General features: G+C 39.9%; 2 protein-coding genes across 8 annotated transcripts in view; one reads left to right on the forward strand and one right to left on the reverse strand.

The window, feature by feature from the left end:
• SEPTIN14 (septin 14) overlaps positions 1–24,195 on the forward strand; it is a gene marked incomplete at both ends in the record, with an annotated part of 563,121 nt that overhangs the window by 113,545 nt on the left and 425,381 nt on the right. The window lies entirely within an intron of this gene.
• The window catches only part of CRCP (CGRP receptor component), an 80,995-nt gene continuing 71,724 nt past the window's right edge, over positions 14,925–24,195 (reverse strand). For 6 of the 7 annotated variants that reach the window (XM_081256138.1, XM_081256135.1, XM_081256141.1 and 3 more), the window contains 2 exons: positions 22,029–22,086; positions 14,925–16,959 (listed from right to left, as the gene is read on the reverse strand). In XM_081256138.1, coding sequence (XP_081112264.1) covers positions 16,810–16,959; positions 22,029–22,086 — 208 coding nt within the window. In that variant the 3' untranslated portion in view covers positions 14,925–16,809. Of the gene's footprint in view, positions 16,960–22,028; positions 22,087–23,064; positions 23,203–24,195 lie in introns of those variants that run through there. The other variant, XM_081256140.1, reaches the window with a different exon arrangement.

The raw sequence follows: 24,195 nt of genomic DNA on the forward strand, positions 1-24,195 counted from the left end.
CCTCCTGTGACCTCAGCTGCATCTGGTGACCTCTCCCTCCTCCCAGCAGTCAGACCATGGCTTTCCTCTAGGTTTTCTGGCTCAACATGCTGTGCCTTCACCCTGACTCCTTGGTTTCCCTATGACTCAGGGCTCTGGCTCCCTGCCCCAGGACCCCGCCCTGCCTATGTTCTGTTCCTCCCAGCTAAGGCCCCCGAGGAGGAAAGAGGGGGAGTGTTTAACCCAGAATCTGCCAGGTTACTAAGACCACCCCTATCATTGAAAGGACAACTTGGGGCTTCCGGTTCTGTGAGCCCAGCTACTGACTCAACCATACCTGCAGAACACTGCAGATACACAGTGACCCAACAAACTGTAAGCAGATCAGTCTGGGTAGCTGGTACTCTATCAGGGGATTGGTTCCTGACTGCAGAACACACCCAGCACGTCACAGCCCACAGCCCTGAAGTCTGCCTGTCCTTCCCCCTCTCAAGGTCACGGGTGTTTGGGAAACACAAGGAAGGAGCATCAAAAACAGGCTAGCTCAACAGACCTGATGCTTGGAGCCCCAAGTTTCCAGCTAACGCTTGCTTCCCAAGCTCTAGCACATGAGCTCTAGCTCTGGAGCAGACAGTCCTGAGTCTACTCCCATTTCTACTGCTTGCTAGGAGTCCTTACACTGTTATTTCACCTATTCAGCTTCAGTTTCCTCATCTATGACATAGGGATAATGCATGGAAAGCACCTACCGCAGTATCTGGAACATGGTTGGTGTGCAAAAATAGTAGCCATTGATTCAGGAAAGAATCACTGATAGATGCTTAAATTAGTGAGTTAAAGTCTGATGAGGAAGAGGATATTTACATAATCTTAAAATATCTCTCCATAAATTATTTATTAATTCTAAAAGGGAAAATAATCAAAGGACACTATCAAGAGAGTGAAAGGACAACACACAAATGGGAGTAAATATTTGTAAGTCATATCTGATAAGGAATTAATACCCAAAATACATAAAGAACTGAACTTCTGCAAGTCAACAACAAATACAATTCAAAGGACTCAAATAGACATATATACAAAGAAGAAACACAAGTGCTCAATAAGCACATGAAAAGATACTCAACATCACTAATCATTAGGGAAATGCAAATCAAAACCACAATGAGATGACGCTTAATACACATGAGGATGGCTGTTACTAAAACAAAAGCAAAACTGAAAACAACAAATGTTGGCCAAGGATGTAGAGAAACTGGAATCCAAGTGCACTGCTGGCGGGAATATAAAATGGTGCTGCCACTATGGAAAAATGGAAAAGCCACTGTGACAGTTCTTCAAAAGTTAAAAACAGGGAGTTCTCGGGTGGCCTAGTGGTTGGGATTCCAGGCTTTCCCTGCCATGGCCAGGGTTCAATCCCTTGTAGGGGAACTGAGATTCTGCAAGCGCAGTGCAGCCAATAAAAAAACACACACACACACACACACACACACACACACACACACACACAAACAACAAAAAAAGTTAAAAATAGAATTACTGTATAATCCAGCAATTCCATTTCTAGATATATACTCAAAAGAATTGAAAGCAGGGACTCAGACAGATATTTGTACACCAATGTTCAAAGGTAGAAACAACTGAAGTGTCCATTAATAAATGAGTGGATCAACAAAATGTGATATATACATACAATGGAATATTATTCAGTCATAAAAAGGAACAAAATTCTGATACCTACTACAACATGGATGATCTTGAAAACATTATGCTTAGTGGAATAAAGCAGACACTGAAGGACATTAAGTACTTAGAATAGGCAAATTCATAGAGACAGAAAGTAGAATAGAGGTTACCAGGGGCTAGAGAAAGAGGGGGAATGGGGAATTACTATTTAATGGGTACAGAGTTTTAGTTTGGGGTGATAAAAAAAGTTCTGAAAACATACAGTGGTGATGATTGCACAACACTGTGAATATACTGAATTGTTAAACTAAAAATGGTTAAAATGATAAATTTTATGTTATAAGTATATTTTACCACAATTTTTTAAATGTAAGGGGTACTAAGGTCTGAAGCAGTGTGGGTCCCTTTGAACTCTCTAAACTGACTGGCTTCCTTGACAGTGCCTCACAGTGAGAAGACACAGCTGGGATAAAGTCAAAATTGAGCAAAACAGGGGCAACAGAGAGACAAAGAAAGAAGAGGTCTAAATCAGGGTCTTAAAGGGCTAGACCATAATATTTTTGGCTTGTAGGCTATAGGGTCCATGTTCCAACTCCTCAATTTTGCAGATTTGGCCTAAGAGCAGCCATAAACATATGTAAATGAATGAGCAGGGCTGTGGTCTAATGAAACCTTATTTACAAAAAAACAGGTGGCCTTTGCCAATCCTTGGTCTAAATAAAAGAGTGGGAGGGGAACAGAGTCAGCAAGCCACCATATTTTTGAATATTATATGAAAACAACAAAAGAGGGAGCTTTGTGAAGTTAGTAAAACCATCCTGAACCACACAACTCCTTCTAAAAGTTCCAGAAAACTAATTTCATATAAAAATAAACAGCAGAAAATTATTGAGGTCAAATTTCATACAAGGTTATTATTTAAAAAAAAGTGTATAACATTTCTATAAGCTAATGAGAGCACACCAGAAATACATGCACACGAAACAGCTCAAATTGCAACCTACTATTTTAAAACCAGCTAAAAATTAATAAGAAAATGATACATGACATGAATGAACCACAGTAAATAAAGTTTAAAAACTCATAAACAAGAGTTTTACTTTACTCAGAGTAAAAATTAGAAGGGGAAAAAAATGAAGACTAAATTAGAAGAAACATAAGACCAAATAAATGCAATTAAAAAAAATGTCTTAAGGAAAATAGGAGGAAATTTTTAAAAGAAATCATAGAAGAGGGCTTCACTGGTGGTGCAGTGGTTAAGAATTGTCAGTGCAGGGGACATGGGTTTGAGCCCAGCTTTGGGAAGATCCCACATGCCGTGGAGCAACTAAGCCCATGCACCACAACTACTGAGCCTGCACTCTAGAGCCTGCGCACCACAACTACTAAGCCCATGTGCCACGACTACTGAAGTCCACATGCCTAGAGCCTGTGCTCTGCAACAAGAGAAGCCACCGCAATGAGAAGCCCGCACAACACAACGAAGAGTAGAGCCCGCTCGCCACACTAGAGAAAGCCCACACGCAGCAATGAAGACCCAGGGTGGTCAAAAATAAAATAAAAGAATTTATTGAAAAAATAATAAATCATAGAAGAGAGCAAAATGATCTGAATGAAAATGACAAATATGGGAGATAGGCAAAGAACTAATACAGAATATAGAAGTCTCTGAAGCAGAGAACTGAAGCAAATGAACAGAATAAACATAAAAATCAAGAAAATAGATAAAAAATCAAGGTATATATATCTTGGTATAAAATATGTATAAAATCAAGAAAGTATGTAAAAAAATTCCAGAAATGTTCCCAAATTGAAGAAAAAAATATCTGAAACTATATATACACCATATGCATCTAAGAATACTTGACTCAAACAACCACTGCCAAGACATATTCTAGTAAATTCACCAGACTTTCAGGAGAAAAAAAAAAAATCCTTTGAACATCTAGGCAAAAAAAAAAAAAAGAAAGAAAAGCAAGTGGCTTATACAAAAAACAAAATGAGGATACTGTCAGACTTTTTAACATAAGTGCTTGATGCCAGAAGAAAATAGAGTAACTGAATATTTTAAATTCAAGGAAAAGAAAATGTGACTCAAGGACTTTGTATCCAGGAAAATTGACTTTCAGATATAAAGAGCAAATACTATTATCAACATGCAAGAGCTCAGGAAGGGTTTTCTGGAGAATGGCGGGTATGAGCCAAATCTTGAGTTTGGATAGCTGAAGAAGGCATGTAGTATAAGCAGATGGCACAGTATTCACAAAAACATAGGGATAGGAAAACAAAGAATATTTTCAAGGAATGTTCTTTCTTTCACACTTTTACTCATCCTTCAAGTCCAAACATTCCTTTCTCAGAGAACCTTTCCTGATTCTACCAGACTAGGTCAGGCTCTCCTAGCTCATTCTCACTTCTAATTCCAACTGTAGTTATAATGAAATAATGAATTGTGAAACCGATCAGTTAGCATCTCTTCCCCTAGAACATAAGGCTTTCTGAAGGCAGGGGCTCTGGATGACACAGTCACATCATACCTTCACTGCCTTGCATGGTAGACACTCAAAAACGTGTTCAGTAAATGAATGAGTTGATCCATTCGGCTGGAACAGAGGGTTGTACAGGAGACTAATAAAGTTGGAAATTTTATTGGGAACCAGATTGTGAAGGACCTAGAATGGTTAAATGCTTAGATTTTTAATATATATTCACATGTTGTTTATCCACTTATCCATCAACAGACGTTGGGGTTCTATTTTTTGGTTATTGCAAATAATACTGCTATGAACATGGGTATACAAATATTTGTTCAAGTTCCTGCTTTCAATTCTCTGGGGTATGTACCCAGAAGTGGAATTGCTGGATCATACAATAACTCCACGTTTAACGTTTTGAGGAACTACCATACTGTTTTCCACAGTGAATGCACCATTTTACATTCCCACAAACAATGCACAAAGAGTCTAATTCCTCCATATCTTCACCAACACTTGCTATTTTGTTTTATTTTATAATAGCCACCCTAACTGATGTGGATCTATTAGTGGTTCTGATTTGCATTTCCCTAACAACTAGCAATGTTCAGCATCTTTTTACAAACTTACGGAACATTTGTATATCTCCTTTGGAAAAATGTCTATGACATACTTTTTTCTTAAAATTTTCAATATTTCCAGGCTTTGCAGTTCATCCACAAGTTTTTTCAAATTGTTGCAAATCTCAAAAAATTTTTCCAACGTGTTTATTGAAAAAATCTACATATAAGTGGACCCACACAGTTCAAACTCATGTTGTTCAAGGCCAACTGTAATTTCAATAGTTTTGAATATATTGTCTTGTTTTGTGGCCTAATGTATGGTCTGTACTGGAGAATGTTCCATGTGCACTTGAGAAAAGTGTATTCTGCTGTTCTTGGGTAGAGTGTAAGTCTGTTAATTCCAGGTGGTAATAGTATTGTTCAGGTCCTTTATTTCCTTATTGATTCTGTCTGGTTGTTCTTGCACTATTGAAAGAGGTATTGAAGTCTACTATTATTGTGGAGCTATCTATTTCTCCCTTCAATTCTGTCAATTTTTACTTCAAATATTTTGGTGGTCTTATTACATACATAAATGTTTTAAACTATTGTATTTTCTTGCTGTATTAAACTTTTTATGATATCTTTGTCTCATAATCTTTTTAAAGTCTATTTTGTCTTATTAGTATATTCACTCCCACTCTCTTTTGGTTACTATTTGCATGAAGTATCTTTTTCCATCCTTTCATTTTCAACCTATTTGTGTCCTTAGATCTTAAGTGAGTCTCTTGTAGAGAGCATATAGTTGGGTCACGTTTTTCAAATATATTTTGCCCATCTATGGGTTTTTTTTGAAGGATTTTTATTTATTTATTTGTTTGTTTATTTTTGGCTGTGTTGGGTCTTCGTTTCATGCAAGGGCTTTCTCTAGTCGCGGCAAGTGGGGGCCACTCTTCATCGCGGTGCCACGGGCCTTTCACTATCGCGGCCTCTTTTGTTGGGGGCACAGGCTCCAGACGTGCAGGGTCAGTAATTGTGGTTCACGGGCCTAGTTGCTCCACGGCATGTGGGATCTTCCCAGACCAGGGCTTGAACCTGTGTCCCCTGCATTGGCAGGCAGATTCTCAACCACTGTGCCACCAGGGAAGCCCCATCTATGATTTTTGATTGGGGAGTTTAATCCATCTAAAGTAATTACTGATAAGGAAACACAACTTTCGCCATTTTGTTATTTGCTTTCTATATGTTTAATGCCCTTTTTGTCTCTCATTTCTTCCATTACTGTCTTCCTTTTTGTTTTGTTGATTTTTTGTGACATGTTTGAATTCCCTTCTCATTTCCTTTTGTGTATATTCTGGATATTTTCTTTGTGCTTATCTTGGTGATTATATATAAAATCCTAAAGTTATAACAATCTATTATTTATTGATACAAACTTATTTTAAATCACATATAAAAACACTCTCTTTTACAACTCTGCCCTCCCCCTTTATGTTATTGATGTCACAAATTACATCTTTATATAATGGGTACCATTTAACCTAGATTGATAATTTTTTATGCTTTTCTCTTTTAAATCCTGTGAAAGAATAAAAAATGAAGTTATGAAAAAAATTATAATACTGGTTTTTATATCTGTCCATGTATTTACCTTTACTGAAGATCTTTATATCTTCATATGACTTTGAGTTACTATTCAGAGTCCTTTCATTTCAACCTAAAGGACTCCCTTGAGCATTTCTTTTAAGGCAGGTCTAGTGGTAATGAACTCCCTCAGCTTTTGTTCATCTAGGAAACTCATAATTTCTCCCTCAATAAAAGTATTTTTTTGGGGCTTCCCTGGTGGCGCAGTGGTTGAGAATCTGCCTGCTAATGCGGGGGACACGGGTTCGAGTCCTGGTCTGGGAAGATCCCACGTGCCACGGAGCAACTGGGCCCGTGAGCCACAACTACTGAGCCTGCGTCTCTGGAGCCTGTGCTCCGCAACAAGAGAGGCCACGACAGTGAGAGGCCCGCGCACCGCGATGAAGAGTGGCCCCCGCTTGCCACAACTAGAGAAAGCCCTTGCACAGAAACGAAGACCCAACACAGCCAAAAATAAAAATAAATAAATTAAAAAAAAAAAAAAAAAAGTATTTTTTTGGACTTCCCAGGTGGTGCAGTGGTTAAGAATCCGCTTGCCACTGCAGAGGACAAGGGTTTGATCCCTGGTCCGGGAAGATCCCACACACCGTGGAGCAACTAAGCCCGTGCACCACAACTACTGAGCCTGGACCCTAGAGCCCGCAAGCCACAACTACTGAGCCTGTGTGCCACAACTACTGAAGCCCACACACCTAGAGCCCATGCTCTGCAACGAGAAGCCACTGCAATGAGAAGCACTTGCACCACAATGAAGAGTAGACCCTGCTCACCACAACTAGAGAAAGCCCGTGTGCAGCAATGAAGAGCCAACGCAGCCAAATATAAATAAAATAAAATTATTTAAAACAAGTATTTTTTGTGTGTGGAAAAGTACAAAATTTACTATCTCAACCATTTTTAAGTGTACAGTTCATTAGCGCTAAATACATTTACACTGTTGTGCAATGAATTTCCAGAACTCTTTTCAACTTGCAAGCAAAACTGAAATCTATAACCATTAAACAACAACCGATTATCTCCTCCCCCCGGTCCCTGGAAACCACCATTCTATGTTTGTGTTTATGATTTTGACTATATCTAAGTGGAACCATAAAGTATCTGTCCTTTTGTGACTGGTTTATTTCACTTAGCATAATATCCCCAAGTTTCATCCATGCTGTAGCATGTGTCAGGTTTTCCTTTAAGGCTAAATTATATTCCAGTATATGTATAGATCACATTTTGTTTATCCATTAATCTGTCAATGGACACTTCATTTTGTTTCCACCTTTTGGATAGTGAGAATAATGCTCCTATGAACATGGGTGTACAAATATGTCTTTCAGATCCTGCTTTCAATTCTTTGGGTATATACCCAGAAGTGGAATTGCTGGATTATACAATAATTCTATGCTTATTTTTTTGAGGTCCTGCTATACTGTTTTCCATATGTTACACCATTTTACATTACCATCAACAGTACATAAGGGTTCCAATCTCTACATCCTCCCCAACACTTGTTATTTTGTTTGCTTTGTTTTATAGTAGCTATTCTAATGGGTGTGAGGTGATTCTCTCTCATTTTTGAGAGATAGTTTTGCCAGGTATAGAATTCTCAGTTCAAAGTCTTTTTTTTTTTTTTTCTTTCAGCACTTTAAATACATCATCCTGTTCCCTTCTGGCCTCCAAAGTTTTTGCTGAGAAATTAATTGATAATCTTATTGATGATCCCTTGTACGTGATAAGTCACCTTTCTCTTGCTGCTTTCAACATTGTCTTTATTTTTCTATAGTTTGATTACAATGTGTCTTGGTGTGGGTCTTTCTGGATTTATCCTACTTGGATTTTAAACTTCTTTGATTTGTAGATGCATGTCTTCACAAGTTTGGGTAGTTTTTGGCCAATATTTCTTCAAATAACCTCTTCCTCTTTCTCTCTTCTTCTGGTACTTGCATATACATATATTGGTCCTTTTGTTGATGTGCCGTAAGTCCCTAAGGATCTGTTTGTTTTCCTTTTTGCTCCTGTGCTGATTCTTTCTTCTGCCTTCTCAAATCTGTTGTTGAACCCTCAGTGAAATTTTCAATTAAGTTATTGTACTTTTCAGCTCCAGAATGTTTCCTTTTTATAATTTGCTACTACTCTCATTTTACTCATATATCATTTTCCTGATTTCCTATAGTTCTTTGTATGTCTTCCTTTAATTCTTTGAGCTTATTTCAGACAGTCGTTTTAAAGTCTTTATTTAGTAAGTCTGATACCTATGTTTCTTCAGGGAAGGTTCCTGCACTTCATTTTCTTCCTTTGAATAGTCCAGGCTATCCTGCTCCTTGCAATTTTTTTGTTGTTGAAAATTGGGCATTTGAAAAAACAACCACCTCTCCTAGCCTTGGCAAACTGGGTCTATGCCAGCAAAATCGTTTACTGATTAGGATATGTTGTGAGCCTTAGGATCAGCCAAAGTAGAAAGCTAAGTCTTCAGATGTGTTCTTAGCATACATCTCACCTGGATCTGTGTACCTTTTGTGATTTCTCTCTATACAAATTGCTTTTATATGTCTTACACAGAGTCTTACTCATTTCTCCTTGGGGCCTTCGTCAGTCTATTGTATGTCTCCACCCACAAGGTCTTGTCTTAGGTGTCTTGTGAGTCTTATTCTACTGATTTTATAAGCAATTATTGCCACTTTCTATTGAGTTCCCCTGCAGAGATCCAATTAGGGGAAACAGAGACTAGTTCTTCAGGCAGCTCCCAGACAAGTTAGAATATTGCAAATAAGGTTTGCTCTGCTCCCTTCCGTTTGAAGGAGGGAACTGAGAAATGGGCTTCTGCCTCCTCCAGAGCAAGATTGCCCAGAGGTGAGGGGACAAGGGTGAGCAAAGATTCCACAAAATTTTCTACCATTTTGAATGTAGCTTTTTCTTGATTGGCCATTCTTGGTTACTGTAGGCCTCTGACTGTTTTCCAGAGCTCGCACAAGCTCACTTTAGCTAGGTTTTGGTTGTTTTTAATGTCTCTGTTGGGGAACAAGAGGTTGGAGCTTCCTAGCTCTCCATTTTGCTCATGTCATATAGATTTTTTATTCTCAATGTCATAGGAAGACTTTCAGTTTTTGAGCTGAGGGTATGATGTAAAGAAAGACAATTTTAGGTATATTAAGTACAGACAGGGTACACAATGGATCAAGAGAAAACAGTGGAAGCATTAACCTGTCTTATCTTGCAAGCCATATGCAACTTGAGGTTTGACTCTATGGCTCAAGGATATAGCACTGAACCTGGCACATACTATATGCTCAACAAACCTTTGTTGAACCTAAAATTATAGCTTATGTGACTGAACACAGAATCCTCAAGCCAGCCCCATAGTGTGTGGCAGGTAAGACAGTCAAGACTAAACACACTTTAAGACTTCTGCATCATGCTAGTGGGTAGAATCTACACCAGGATTCAGCATGCCAGCTCTTGAAGCATCCATGGGAAGAGTGCAGATGTCCTACAGAACACACTGAGGATCTCATGAGGAAGATTATCAGTGGAGAGGGAACCTTCTCCTCCCCACTCTGGAACCATCTAAACAAAGATCAGCAAATTACAGATTACTGCCCAATTCTGTAAATAGTTGTACTGGAACACAGTCCCACTCATCTATATATTGTCCATGGCTGCTTTCATGCTGTAACAGCAGAATTAAGTAGTTGTGATGGTAGTTTATGACCTGTAAAGGTGAAAATACTATCTGGCCCTTTACAGATGAAGCTTGCTGATCCCTGTTCTAAACAGTAGAGTGAAGTCTAAAGGGGCTAGAGGCTGCTGTGGATTACATAACATTTAATAAGGGCCTAAGATGACAGATAACTCAGTAGTCCACAGGAACTGACCGATGAAACTTAGTCACTTTCTTTTCAGGGAGAGAATACTTGGGGCGGGGGGAACAGGGACAGGTTTCAACAAATGGTGCTAGGATAAATGGATATCCACATGCAAAAGAATGAAGCTGGACTCCCTCCTCACACCATATACAAAAATAACCTCAAATGGATTGAAGGCCTAAATGTATAAAATTTTTAGAAGTTTCACAGGAGCAAATATTTATGACATTGGTTTAGGCAATGGATTCTTAGATATGAGGCCAAAATTAGAAGCAAAAACAACAAAAAAGAGATATACTGGATTTTATCTATATTAAAAACTTAGGTGCTCCAAAGGACACCATCAAGAAAGTGAAGAGACAACCCAAAAATGGGAGAAAATAACTGTATATCATATATCTGCCAAGGGCCTAGTATCTAGATTATATAAAGAAATCTTACAATTCAACAATAAAGACAAACAACCCAATTAAAAATGGGCAAAGAAGAACAAAGCTAGGAGTCTGATGCTACATGACTTTAAGATTTAATACAAAGCTACAATTATCAAGGCAATGTGATATTGGTGAAAGAATAGAAAACAGACCAATAGAACAAAATAGAGCCTAGAAACAGACCCACACAAAGAAAATCAACTGATCTTTGCCAAAGGAACAAAAGCAACTGAATGGAGAAAGGATAGTCTTTTCCACAAATGGTGCTGGAGCAACTGAATATTCACATGCAAAAATGAATGTAGGAACTTCCCTGGCAGTCCAGTGGTTAAGACTCCATGCAACCACTGCAGGGAGAGCAGGTTTGATCCCTGGTCGAGGAACTAAGATCCCACATGCCACGAGGCACAGCACCCTCCCCCCGCCCCGAAAAAAAGAATGCAGACAAAGGTCTTAGACTTTTTACAAAAATTAACTCAAAATGGATCATAGAACTAAATGTAAAATGCAAAACTATAAAACTCCAAAAGATAACACAGAAGAAAATCTAGGTGACCTTGGGCTTCATGATGACCTTTTAGGTACAATATCAAAAACATGATCCATGAGGGAATTCCCTGGCGGTCCAATGGTTAGGACTCTGCACTTCCAGTGCAGGGGGAGCAGGTTTGATCCTTGGTCAGAGAACTAAGATCCCACATGCCACGCAGTGAGGCCAAAAAACCCCAAAAAAAACCCACAAAAAAACACGAACCATGAAAGAAAAAATGGATAGGATGGACTTCGTTAAAATTAAAACTTCTGCCCTGTGAAAGATACTGTTAAGAGAATGAAAAGAGAAGCCACAGAGACTGGGAGAAAAATATCTGTAAAACACATATTTGATAAAGAACTAGTTTCCAAAATATATTTTTAAAACCTCTTAAATCTCAAAAACCTAACTAAAAAATGAACAAGAGATCGGGACACTTCATCAAAAAAGAGAGATGGCAAATAAACATATGAAAAGATGCTGAACATACGTCTTTAGGGAACTGCAAATTACAACAACAATGTGATAATATCGCAAACCTATTAGAGTGACCAAAATCCAAAACACTGACACCACCAAATTCTGGTGAGGATGTGGAACAAAAGAAACTCTCATTCATGCTGGTGGTGATGCAAACTGGTACAGCCATTTTGGAAGACAATTTGGCAGTTTCTTATAAAGCTAAACATACTCTTACCATATGATCCAACTATCACACTCTTTGGTATTTACACAAATGAGTTAAAAACTTCTGTCCACACAAACCTGCACACAAATGTTTATAGCAGCTATTTTTGATAACTGCCAAAACTTGACGTTAACCAAGATTTCCTTCAGTAGGTGAATGGATAAACAATCTGGTAGATGCAGACAATGGAATATTATTCAATACTAAAAAGAAATGAACTGTCATGCTATGAAATGACATGGAGTAACCTAAGTGAAAAATCCAATCTGGAAAGGTTACATACTGTATGATTCCAACTATACAACATTCTGAAAAAGGCAAAACTATGAAGACAGTGAAAAGATCAGTGGTTGCCAACAATTTAGAGGAAGGGAGGGAGGGATGAATAGGTGGAACATAGGGTATTTTTAGGGCATTGAAAATATTCTGATGATACTGTAATGATGTCACATATAACATTATATATATAATATTATATATTTGTCAAAACCCATTCTACGCATGCATTACTGCACTTTCTGCACTTACATTAGGTTCACAAAGAATGAACCTAATGTAAACTATGGATTTTTAGTAATGATGTACCAATACTGGCTCATCAACTGTAACAAATGCACCACACTAATGCGAGATGTTAATAGGGGAAACTGTGTTGGGAGGGGTGGGGACAAGGGACTATACAGGAACACTACTTTCTGCTCAACTTCTCTGTAAACCTAAAACTCCTTGAAAAAACAAATCTATTAATTTTTTAAGGTGCAAAGGACTTCAATAGGCATTTTTCCAAATAAGATATACAAGTGGCCAATAAGCACATGAAAAGATGCTGAACCTTAGGAGCCACTAGGGAAATACAAATCAAAACCACGAGATAGCACTTCACAAACACTAGGCTGGCTATAATCAACAAGAGGGACAATAACAAGCGAAAGATTGGATTCCATCTTTTTTGGCCATGCTGCGCGGCTTGTGGGACCTTAGTTTAGTTCCCTGACCAGGGATTGAAACCTGGCCATGGCAGTGAAAGCGCCAAGTCCTGACCACTGGACCGCCCGGGAATTCCCTGGATTCCATCTTGTGTTGTTGGTGGAAACATGAAATGGTATATGTACTATGGAAAACAGTTTGGCAATTCATCAAAAAGTTAAACACAGGGACTTTTCTGGTGGTCCAGTAGTTAAGACTCTGTGCTTCCACTGCAGGGGGCATGGGTTTGATCCCTGGTTGGGGAACTAAGATTCCGCATGCCAGAAGGCATGGCCAAAAAATTTAAAAAAAAAAAAAAAAGTTAAAAACACAGAGTTACCATACGACCCAACAATTCCACTCCTAGGTATGTATATTCAAGAAAGGTAAACAGTCACAAAAAATTTATATATGAATGTTCATAGCAGCATATTCATAACAGCCAAAGAGTAGATACAACCCAAATGTCTATCAACTGATGAACTGATAAAACAAAATGTGGTATATCCATTCAATGAAGTATTATTCAGCCATAAAAAGGAATGGTACAACACATTTGAGCCTTGAAAAAATTATGCTAAATGAAAGAAGTCAGATACAAGAGGCCATATACTATATGATTCAATTTATATGAAATGTCCAAAATAGGCAAATACAGACAGACAGAAAGTAGAAAGTAGACTACTGGTTGCCAGGGACTATGGGTAATTGGGAATGACTGCTAACGGATATGGGGCTTCTTTTAGGGGTGATGAAACCATTCTGGAATTAGGCAGTAGTGATGATTGTATAATCTTGTGATGATACTCAAAACCACTGAGTGGTATATTTTAAAATGATCAATTTTATGGTATGTGAATTATATCTTTTTTTTAAAGATTTTTTTGATGTGGAACATTTTTCTCTTTTATAAGTCTTTATTAAACTTGTTACAACATTGCTTCTGCTTTATGTTTTGGCCCCTTGGCCACAAGGCACGTGGGACCCCAGCTCCCTGACCAGGGAACAAACCCACACCCCCCACATTGGAAGGCTAAGTGCAGCTTCCACTGGACGGCCAAGGAAGTCCCTGTGAATTATATCTTTATTTTTAAAATATGTAAAAGGATTTCTGGCCAGTTCTGGGCAGTTTTGCTTCCTTTTATCCCCTTAGTTCACTGTGTAATTACATAAGATCGATGATCCTTTTCAGGGTATGTGGTCTGTTTTATAGTTTACTGAGAAATGATCCATTTACACGAGCAGTAATAAATTGGTTTCAGGGGAGAAAATGATTTAGCAAAGAATATACGGGAGGACTGATCCTCTCATCTCTCACTAGGCTATAAGCTCTTGAGAGCTGGTATGCTTACACAATGACTGATTAGGAAAACAGTACACATTATTTTATGAACAAGCCTTGAATAAGTGGCAAGTCCTCTGAGGTGGTAGTGGGTCATACAATGACTTTTAAGCAAAAAGAGGCAAGGAAATTATTTGGATAAACCTCTGAGAGTCAATTTCATCTTTTACGAGTTCAGCAGTACCTTCTTGAAAGATCAGTCCCCTCAGTGCTGCGTCTCCCGGAGTGACTGGACTGGGTGTCAGTCTCCATGTTTGGGACATAACTTAACTATCCACTATACATTTAATAACTTTCGTAGAGGCCAAGGACAACATGGAAAAACAGATTTTTTTTTTCTTTTTAAAGAATAAAACAGTCATCTGGTCAAAAACTGAAGCCATACAGAACGACATAAAATGAAAAGCAAGTCTCATAGACTCCCAGCTCTCCTTTCCAGATATGATCCTGGTTAAGTTTCTTGTGTAAATTGCAACCTTTTATTTCTGAAATGTTGATTACTAATGCTACGGGAATATTACAAAGACCATATTTCTTATAAAGGTTAAGTCTCCTAGAGCCTGTCTGACTTAATCAGAAACTTAATCAGAGGCTAAATTCAGGTCCCAAATAAAGAAACTTAAAATTTTCTTGAAATCCAACACAAAATTTAGATCTAAATAGATTCAACTTAAGAAAAAAAAGTTTTAAATACATATATATGTTAGCTTTTAAGTCAGATTTCATTTTATTTCTTCCAATCCATGGCAAAACAAACTCTTCAAAGATTTATAAAAATAGCACAAGTTGGCAGTCATCTGCAAACAATTTATTATTAACTAATTAAGCACTAAATCCATGAAGAAAAAGCACCTAACACACTCAAGGTCAAAATGAAACAAAAATAATACAAGCACATGCATGCCTTGACAAATCAACAGCTCCTGGTAAAATTCCTGATACTCAAAAGAGAGATTTAAAAATAAATGCCCTGGGCCTTCATCACCTTCTGAGATGACCCATACTCTGTCTGTGGAGTGTGTTTCTCTCTAAATAAATCCACTTCTTACCTATCACTTTGTCTCTCACTGAATTCTTTCTGCAATGAAAAATAAAAATAAAAATAAAAAAATAAATGCCCTGTATGTGTATGGCTGATTCATTTTGTTGTGCAGTGGAGGCTAACACAACATTGTAAAGCAAACATACTCCAATAAAAATTAATTTAAAAAAATATAAAATAAAAAATAAATGCCCTGTTAATTTCAATGTTGCCTGTAAGCAGATCTCAACTGATCTTTAGATGATAAGGTTAAGATGAACATAACTGTTTATTGGCAGGGGTGGTGGGAAGGCTGAAATAACCTGGGAATTCCAAGGGGTGGGAAGTAATCCAATTAACAGAAGCATTGAAAATGTGATCTCTTACAACACGAGTACCAATTTGAAAAATTAATGTCTATGGGCATTTTCTTCCCCAAATAGGGAGCAGAGTGAATATGGGAAATTAATTTTTAACAATACTCCTAGGATCTAAGGCAACTGCATGTCTGGGGCTACTAAACTCTCCAAAGCCTGAATATTAACAAGTTCTTCACATGGTAATTATTATAATATTTTAAATTCAAAAACTGATGCAACAGTCAACAAATTCAAATTCTTATTAATTAACCTCTAGCTCTTCATATTCCATCCACAAAAAGAGCTACATAACTGTACCCTCCTCATTTTGGTTTTTTTTTTTGTTTCGAGCCACAATTTGCACCTTGTGGGATCTTAGTTCCCCGACCAGGGATTGAACCCACTCCCTCAGCAGTGAAAGTGCAGAATCCTAACCACTGGAACCCCAGGGAATTGCCCTTTTTAAAAGATGCAAACAATCTGCCCATTGTGCAAATGAAGCTCACCTGGCTTCAACAAGCAGAGCCTGTCACAGGGCAGGAAACTGAAGGTATTCAGAAAGGCAGGTGACACAGTCATTCAGTCTGGAGTGCCTCTTTTCAACTGGAGTGAGCTGGTGCCCTAACATTTAAGGCTAATTAGTGAGCTGTAAACAAAGCCCATGCCAGCAGAGGAAAGGGGCCTTTAAACCTGATGAAGAGTTGTCCAGGCGTTCTCTTATCTCTGCTGTTCTCAAGGAAAAGATTCCTCTAAGGTAAGCCAAGTTCAGTGGCTCATTTTAACTCAGAGCAACTATTTGTTGCTTCGGGAGTTTTTAGCCATCTAACAGGATTCTCATAACTCAGCTCTCATCCTGGCAGTGCTCTGCATGCCTGCTTGGACAGCTCCTGGGGAAGCAGATGAAATTAATTAGGATATGGCCCATCAAAGCCAGTGCAAGTATTTTACCAGCTGTGTACAGGGACCTTCCCACAAACATGGCAAAGGCCACAGAAGAAATATTTTTACCACAGAGAGTTCCACAGTATTGTCCTCTTGGACTCACTCTTCCTCTATTTAGCTCTCTGCCCTGACAACCTCAGCCTATCCATCATGTTTCTTCTTTCAGAGGCACAAGGATTTCTTTTTAGCTTATTTTTGAGCAAGGCTTATTTTTGTGGTTTACCCAACTAACCAGGAAATCAGGCCTGTTGGGATAGAAGGTAAAACCAAATAAATAATCCTCTGAATGTCTGGGAAATGGCTGCTGGGCCTTTCAACTTCACGAGACACTTGGGCCAGTTGTGCTCTTCTATGCTGGGTCCTCTTCGTCCATTGTCACGTCACTGTTGGTATTTTGCGTCTGCTCGGCCTCTGGCCCCGCAGGGAGGATGCTTGTGACGGTGTGGAGCAGAGCTTCGATCTGCTCCTCTGTCAGCCGTTCTTCACTCTCCTCCACCATCTGCAGAAGGAAAGAAAACCCCCCAGGAGTTACAATGGGGCCTCACAGACAGGGCCCTGCCCATGTTGTTCCTGGTCCCGGCCCAGCCCCTCAGCACAGAGCTCAGGGCCTCGCTCCTGAGCTGCCTGGGGTCTCTAGGTCCTTTCCATCTTGGCTCCACGGGAGAGAGAAGCCAGCTCAAGTTCCAGGGTAAGCCGATGTGGCCGCTCCAAACGGGTCAGTGAAAAAAGCGAGTTGCAGGTTAGCATTTTTCCTTAAAAAGCAAAGCCTAACAGTTCTCTACTCACTCATACACACACATGCACACATACACACACGCACACTCATACACACACACATACACACACACATGAATATGCTGTTTATGCAAAGAAAACTCACCTCTGGGGAGTGAAATGACATTTTATATACTTTTGTATATCACAACAAGCCCATCTGTAACTTATGAATAGTATCAACAACTCATTTGATGACTGCCCACTATGTGCCAAATGGCCTGTATATTTTTCTAATCCTCACTACTACCACCACTGACAAAACCTGTTAGGGAGCTCTTGTGCCTGGCACTGCGCCTTGCACTTCACACCCATTATTTCTTTTAAACCTCACAGCAAGCCCAGCAAAGGGTAGAACTACAATCCCAAGCCAGACCTGCCCATCTCTACACCTACAATCTAACCCACACACCGTGGACTTGGTCATCTCCTGGGAATGCAGGAGTCTGATGAGTGATGGCTGGGAAACAAATCTCCCACCGCCCCATCAAAGGTCCACTTAGAGCCCAGTTTCTGACGTGGTCCTGGATATCTGAACACACAGATGATATCCACAATTTGTAGCCTCACCTCTAATTCTCAATATGTTAATTAATACAAACATGATGTCATCAACCACCTCTGTAAAAGCAGTATGCAGGCGGTCAAGTTACTTAACCACGCTCATTTGGTGGCATTAGCCATCTATCACAAATAGCTTTCTCAGTTAAAGGTGTCCAGGGTCCTACCCTGTGGCATAACAATCTCTGAAATCTGGCAACTAAGACCAAAAGGAGTTTCAGAAAGAAATCCTGGCAGATTTAAGTAAAGCATGATGACAAGCTTGGCTCACAATCCTCAAAAGGACTTCAGTCTGACTGCCCAGCTTCACAAACAACAGTACAGAAGCTAAAGAAGCCAGGTGACATGCCGAAGATCAAAGTCCTGGCAAACCACTGGTCTCTTCATTCACCTCAGTCCAAAAGTGTTTCCACAACTAGAGAATAATCCTGGGTGTCCTAGAGTAAAGATCCAGAGTGAACCAATGGAGCTTCTTCCCATCATACTGTGAAATAAAATGACCACATTCTAAAGATTCAAAGGCTCCATGTAACTTCTCTACTGAACAAGAAACAATCCTCAAAAGCCCACTTTTACAATCAGCCATGTAAAATTATGGTCTGTAAAAGGAAATACTCTAACATACACTGCCTCCAAAGAATGAAGGAGGAGGAAAGAGGGATATATCTGACTTGATAATTTAATCTTGAGGAAAAAATGATCTCTATTTGGGAGAAAAATGTCTCCGAGTTTATGAATAACTGGCACACACAGTTGATGATGAACTGTTTCCTCAGGGGAAGAGGGTGAAGGAGACTTAGACTGTCGTTAGACCAGTGACAACCTCCCTCCGTTATCTGTGCTCCACAGTGGACCAGGGGTTTTCCTACAATCACTGCCACCAGAGCTTCTCTTCTCAAGGATGCTGTACATAAAATGAGGACAATTTACAGACAAGTACATGGAGGCTCAGCATCACAAGGGAAACGTGATCTGTATCTCACAACAAGCAGTGCAAGGTCTTTTGAGACTTTGAGTCCCAGCTCCTTCTAGAATACCACAGCCTCAAGTAAGAGGTTTCTATCATTTCCTCTCTTAGAGACATTGTATGGCACATCAGAGTCCACTGGTTTGAAAGAGTTTGGTTGTATGACCTCTGAGGGCTCTTTTTAGAAAAACAAACAGAGAGGATTTTGACAAGGCCACCTTCTTGCATCCCAATCTCTGGGTCTGACAGATCCAGTTTCAGCTAGGTGTGTTCTTAGCAACAGGGCTGACAAGCTTTACTGATTTTGCCAAATTTGCCGAGAGCAGAAGCTTTTATCAGCAAACAACGCTCAGGGATAATCAGAGTCGGGAAATTTTCTTTCCCAGTCACAGGAAGAAAACCTGAGCTGTACTAAGCAGAATGAAATATACACAAAAAAGAAACTTGCAGAAACCAAAAACTTACTAACACCTCTTGGATCGCTAGAGTAAATAATAACTACATTATTCCTCACCTTTTCTTTCCAACACAGAAGAAACAGAGCCCAAATAAAGAAATGCAAAGCACCGTCTCAACATTCCCAAACATTAAAGGGTTCAAGTTGTTATGAATATAAGGGCAAATGAAATGTAAAAATACAAAGTTTTTGTAGGCAGGTCAACATAAATGATAAATTTTTTATCATAGATGAAGATCACACTGGTTATCAGGGCTGTCAGACTGGGCTGCTGCATTCCAAAAATGGTTGCTTCTCACTCTAAGCTGCCAAGCCTAACCTCCTACTTTCCTCAAAACAACGCAAAGTCTAACAGCAGCAGACACTTCTAGCTATATGACCCAGAACGGTTCACTCAACCTCTATATATTTTGAGTTTTTCTAAAGTAAAAAAAAAGTAACATCTACAGTAAGGACCAAAGGAGAACATAATTTAAGCCATGGAACTATGTAATTCAAGCCTTTTTACAATCATTAAATTACAATAGGCACAGATGGTATGCTGTTCAGGACGGTGGCCTGTGAGGTCAGGGGGTTCACGGTCCTGTCTTTAGGCCAGAGGACTCACAAATGGTCCCAAATGAATATAGAGCAGGGCATGGCAGAGGTCACAGAGCTGGTGGCTTTCTCATTTCCTCACACACAGCAGGCAGCTGGCTGTGGATCTGAGGATCACAACAAATCATGGCTGAAGTTGAAATGAAAAAAAGAAGCTTCAGTCTCCAAGAGTGAATCCTGACAAATGCTGAATATTGTGATTACTTCTGGACCCAGGGAGAATAAATGGCTGTAAGGTTAACACAGGGAAATTCTCAAGTCCTTTGCACTTTCCACTCTAGGGAAAACCTCATTTCTTATCCCTTTCTGGTGAGAAGAGACACTGCTACAAATCTTGGTAAATGATTTGCTAACCCTTTGTAGCCAAATTCCAGGCTGGGAAAAATCTGGCCAAAAAACGGTCCCACTGCTGGGAAATAACACACCCAGTTTTTAACAAGGCGTATCTACCTGTGGAAAGGAGGGGATGCCACACACAACTTTCTCCTCACCATATAGAAGCACATGGCTTGGAGGAACAGAGTAAGGCTTCTGAATCAGACAGACCCACTCAGCCACTCACTAACCAAGACTATGGTGAGGGCATTAAAGGTGACATATACAAAGCCCCTGGCACCAAGTCTGGCATAGAGCAGGCAATCTTAATAGCAGCTAATCTTACCAGGTAATGAGAGCTTTCTACAGGCTCTGGGATGAGGTCATGCTAATCCTCCTCATCTCTTCTCTCTATCTGTCATTAAGCCATGAATAACATATGCTGTTGATTAAAGTTGGAGGAGACATGACATGTGATCCTTAAACCAGAAGGACAGGGATTAGTTTCTTGCTGTTTTGTTTTTTCTCTTTTCTAAGCTGAATCTCCAACATAGTCGAAAGCATCAGAATAATGAGGATATAAAAAACAAAAGGATCTCTGCTTAGCCTGAAGGCCAGTTCCCCCAGAAAGGTACCCTTTATGGAAGGAGTTCTTCTAATTTAATTTTGGGTGCATTTTGAAGGGGAGAAACAAAATGCTGAGGAGACAGTAAAAGTTTTAGTCAAAAATTAAATACCCCATAATCCTTTTTAAAAAAGGTTTTTTTGTTTTGTTTTGTTTTTAAGCAACTCTAAATATCAGAGGTATTTTTGGCCATTTTCTTCTACATTTTTCTGAAGGAAATTTGACAAAGAGCTAAATACTTCTAAAACTGACTTTGAAAACTGCTTTATTCTCATTTTATTAATTCTTCAGCCAAACTTTTCTTTTACTCGCAGTTGAATGGCCTGCCTAATATTTGAAGCTTAACAGCGTTCTCTGCCCTGTACACAGAAGGAAAGCACGGCACATGCCAGTACAGCAACCACTGGGTCTGCACCACTGGGCCTCATCTTCACACTCTCCTTATACCATCTCCGCCTTTTACTCTGGCTTCCCCAATTCTAAAGCTTTATGCTATGACTGCAGTTTAGATTTTGCACGTGTTGAGGTTCCACTGAATGGTTTCATGCGGGGAAACAAGATGATCAAATGTGTGGCTTTAGAAAGTGAACTCTGATCGTGGTGTAGAAGATGGACAGGAGGGGGCTGGACTGGAGGCAGGGAGAACGGTGAGAGGACAGGTGCAAGAGCTGAGCTGAGAAACAATTACAGGAATTAATGCAGTGCAGCATGGAGAGAAGAAAGAGCAAGAGGAGGGAGAAGCAAGAGAACCCGGGACTGACTGACTAACTAGGAGATAAAGGGAAGGGAATGACTTCTGGGCTTCTAGCTTGGGACACTGGACCAGGAGGGTAAGAGAGAGCGAGCATGTGGGAAAGTGCACATGCACTCCATTAACCAAGAGAAGATACAGGAAGAAGAGGTTAAAGGGTGGGAGTGGGGGGAGATAAACACCAGAGTCATGTCGAATCTAATGTTTTTACCTGGTTGGCAATAACCTCTACAGGGAAGCAATGGCCAGAATGGTGTAGGACATCGGGGAGACAAAGAGCTGCCAAGTCATAGCCTCAGACCCGACAGAAAGAACTGAATTTTCTCCAGTCTTTCCCTTTCCCGAAGTCCATACTAACTAGCATCAAATTGGTGAGGTTTCTTTTCACTTACAGAATGGGTGGTCTGGCAGCCTTTTCAAGTAATGGCAGTTCCTGGCTTGTCTGAGCTCAGCCTTTAGGACCCTTTCTACATCTCAGACCCAGAAACTAACCCACCCAAATTCAGGCCTCCTTCACTCACCAGCTGGATCTCAACAGCAGTCACTGGCCTGTGATTCAACAGCTGAAGCTTTTCAGCTCTGTCAAAAGAAAAGTACAGAGCATTTAAAACTCTCATACCCCAAAAGGATTTTGAGTCTTGACCAAGCTGTTTAGAGAAGACTTTGTCAGATAACGAATGGAAGAACAACTTGGAACGTGGCCCTCAGTTTCTTCAACTGTAAAACCAAAGAATGAGAGTAAGAGAGTCCTATATCAGTGACTCTTACTCAAGGGCACAAATGTGTATTAGAATCCTAATGGTACAGAGGCTTGGATTACAAGAAATGCATTGATAGCAGATAGCACAGGTGTAGTTTTAATAAATTTTATTTGGAAAATGTGAATAATGCTTTCTTAATCCAAATTATAGAAAGTAAAAGATTGAAAAATCATCTTGGTTGGTCATCACTTAGAAATGGTTGAGAATTCCTTTTTGAGATTAAGATTAAATGTTATTCAGACTTGGCCTGTTATCTTAGTAAACAAAAACAAGGACTCTAAGGGGACAGGAGTTAATACACAGTAGTATAAGACACAGTCTTCTGCTCTCAAAGAGCTTACAATCCAGTTGGGGAAAGAAGACAAATACAAGCAAATTTCAACAGAAGATTTAAGTAACAGTGAAGATACTCGTTATCATCTGTCACAATTTACAGCTCCTTGCTGAAGGGGTGGTTGAAATGTGTGGACTCTCAATGATGACAGGACTTGAAAGAAAGTGGCTTCAATTACCACCCTTGCGCAGGTGACAATTTCTACATTTCTCTCTCAATCTGACCCCGGAGCTCCAGCTTCATCTTTCTTTCTTTCTTTTTTAAAAAATATTTTATTTATTTATTTATTTATTTATTTAGTTAGTTAGTTAGTTAGTTAGTTAGTTGCACCAGGTCTTAGTTGCAGCAGGCGGGCTCCTTAGTTGTGGCATGTGAACTCTTAGTTGCGGCACTCATGTGTGATCTAGTTCCCTGACCAGGAAACAAAGCCGGGCCCCCTGCACGGGGAGCACGGAGTCTTACCCACTGCACCACCAGGGAAGTCCCTCCAACTTCATCTTTCAATTCAATAAACAATTCTGGAATAAAGTGATGAGTAAGCCACCATTTCCACAGCCAGGTGTTTGGGGAAGCAGTACCAGTTACCCAGTTCTCCCTAAGCCTTGGTTTCACCACCTGTCAAACAGGAATGACAACAGTACTTACTGATCTCATAAGGAGATTATGAGGGATGAAAATCTTACCATTTATAGCAGGAGCAGCTACCATTTACTGCTTACCTTCCATATAGCAAGCACATTTAAACCTCAGACTTGACATTGAGATGGTAAAGAAATACTTTGTCCAAGGTTACACAGCTAGTAAATGGCAGAGCTGGTACTCTGCCATGAAAGCCCATGTCCTTAACCATTCATAGTGTTCATGATGACAACCCGCACAGTAATTTCCCCGTAAACGGTAGTCACAGTAAAAAGGCGGCTGTAGTTAAACTCCACTCCTCACAGTCCCCCAAACATTCACTCTGGACTTCAGAGAGGAGAAGACTCTTGCACTGGGCCCTTAAGGATTTTCTAGGCAAAAAGGATAAGAGGAATGGGTGGTCAGGGAAGGGACAGTACAAGTAAACGCCCAGAAGAACAAAAATTCATGGAGTTTCAGGAAATGGCTGCTAGAGAGGCCGTGGGACACAGGTTGAAAGAGTCATCTGGGACAAGGTCACAAAGGGCCCTGACTACCAAGAGGCCAGATGTTACTCTGTAGACACTGGAGAGCAACAGAGGGAAGGAGTGACTTGCTGGGTCTAGAACACCTGAGAAAATGGAGGCAGAGACACTGTAATACTCAAAAGTTGTGAACCTGGGCAGCAGAAGCAGCAGCAGCAGCAGCAGCAGGAAAGGAAATGAGAGTCTGGACCTGTGAACTGCTCCTGGTCACCCTCAGGTACAGTCAACAGGACCTGACAACTGCCTAGGTTGGGTCGGGGGGTGGGGTGAAGGAAATGCGAGAGTTAAGGCTTACTGTCAGATGTTTAGCCTGTTTGGAAAAAATGTATTAATTGAAAATTTGAATTTGAGTTTGTGGTACTTTTGGAACCACAATGAAGAGGTCTCTGTCGAGCAGCCTGTCTAGTTTTAGTTCTAGTTTGGTCTAGAA

This window comes from Mesoplodon bidens, assembly GCF_964165515.1.
Source record: "Mesoplodon bidens genome assembly, chromosome: 15".
Classification (NCBI taxonomy): Eukaryota; Metazoa; Chordata; class Mammalia; order Artiodactyla; family Ziphiidae; genus Mesoplodon; species Mesoplodon bidens.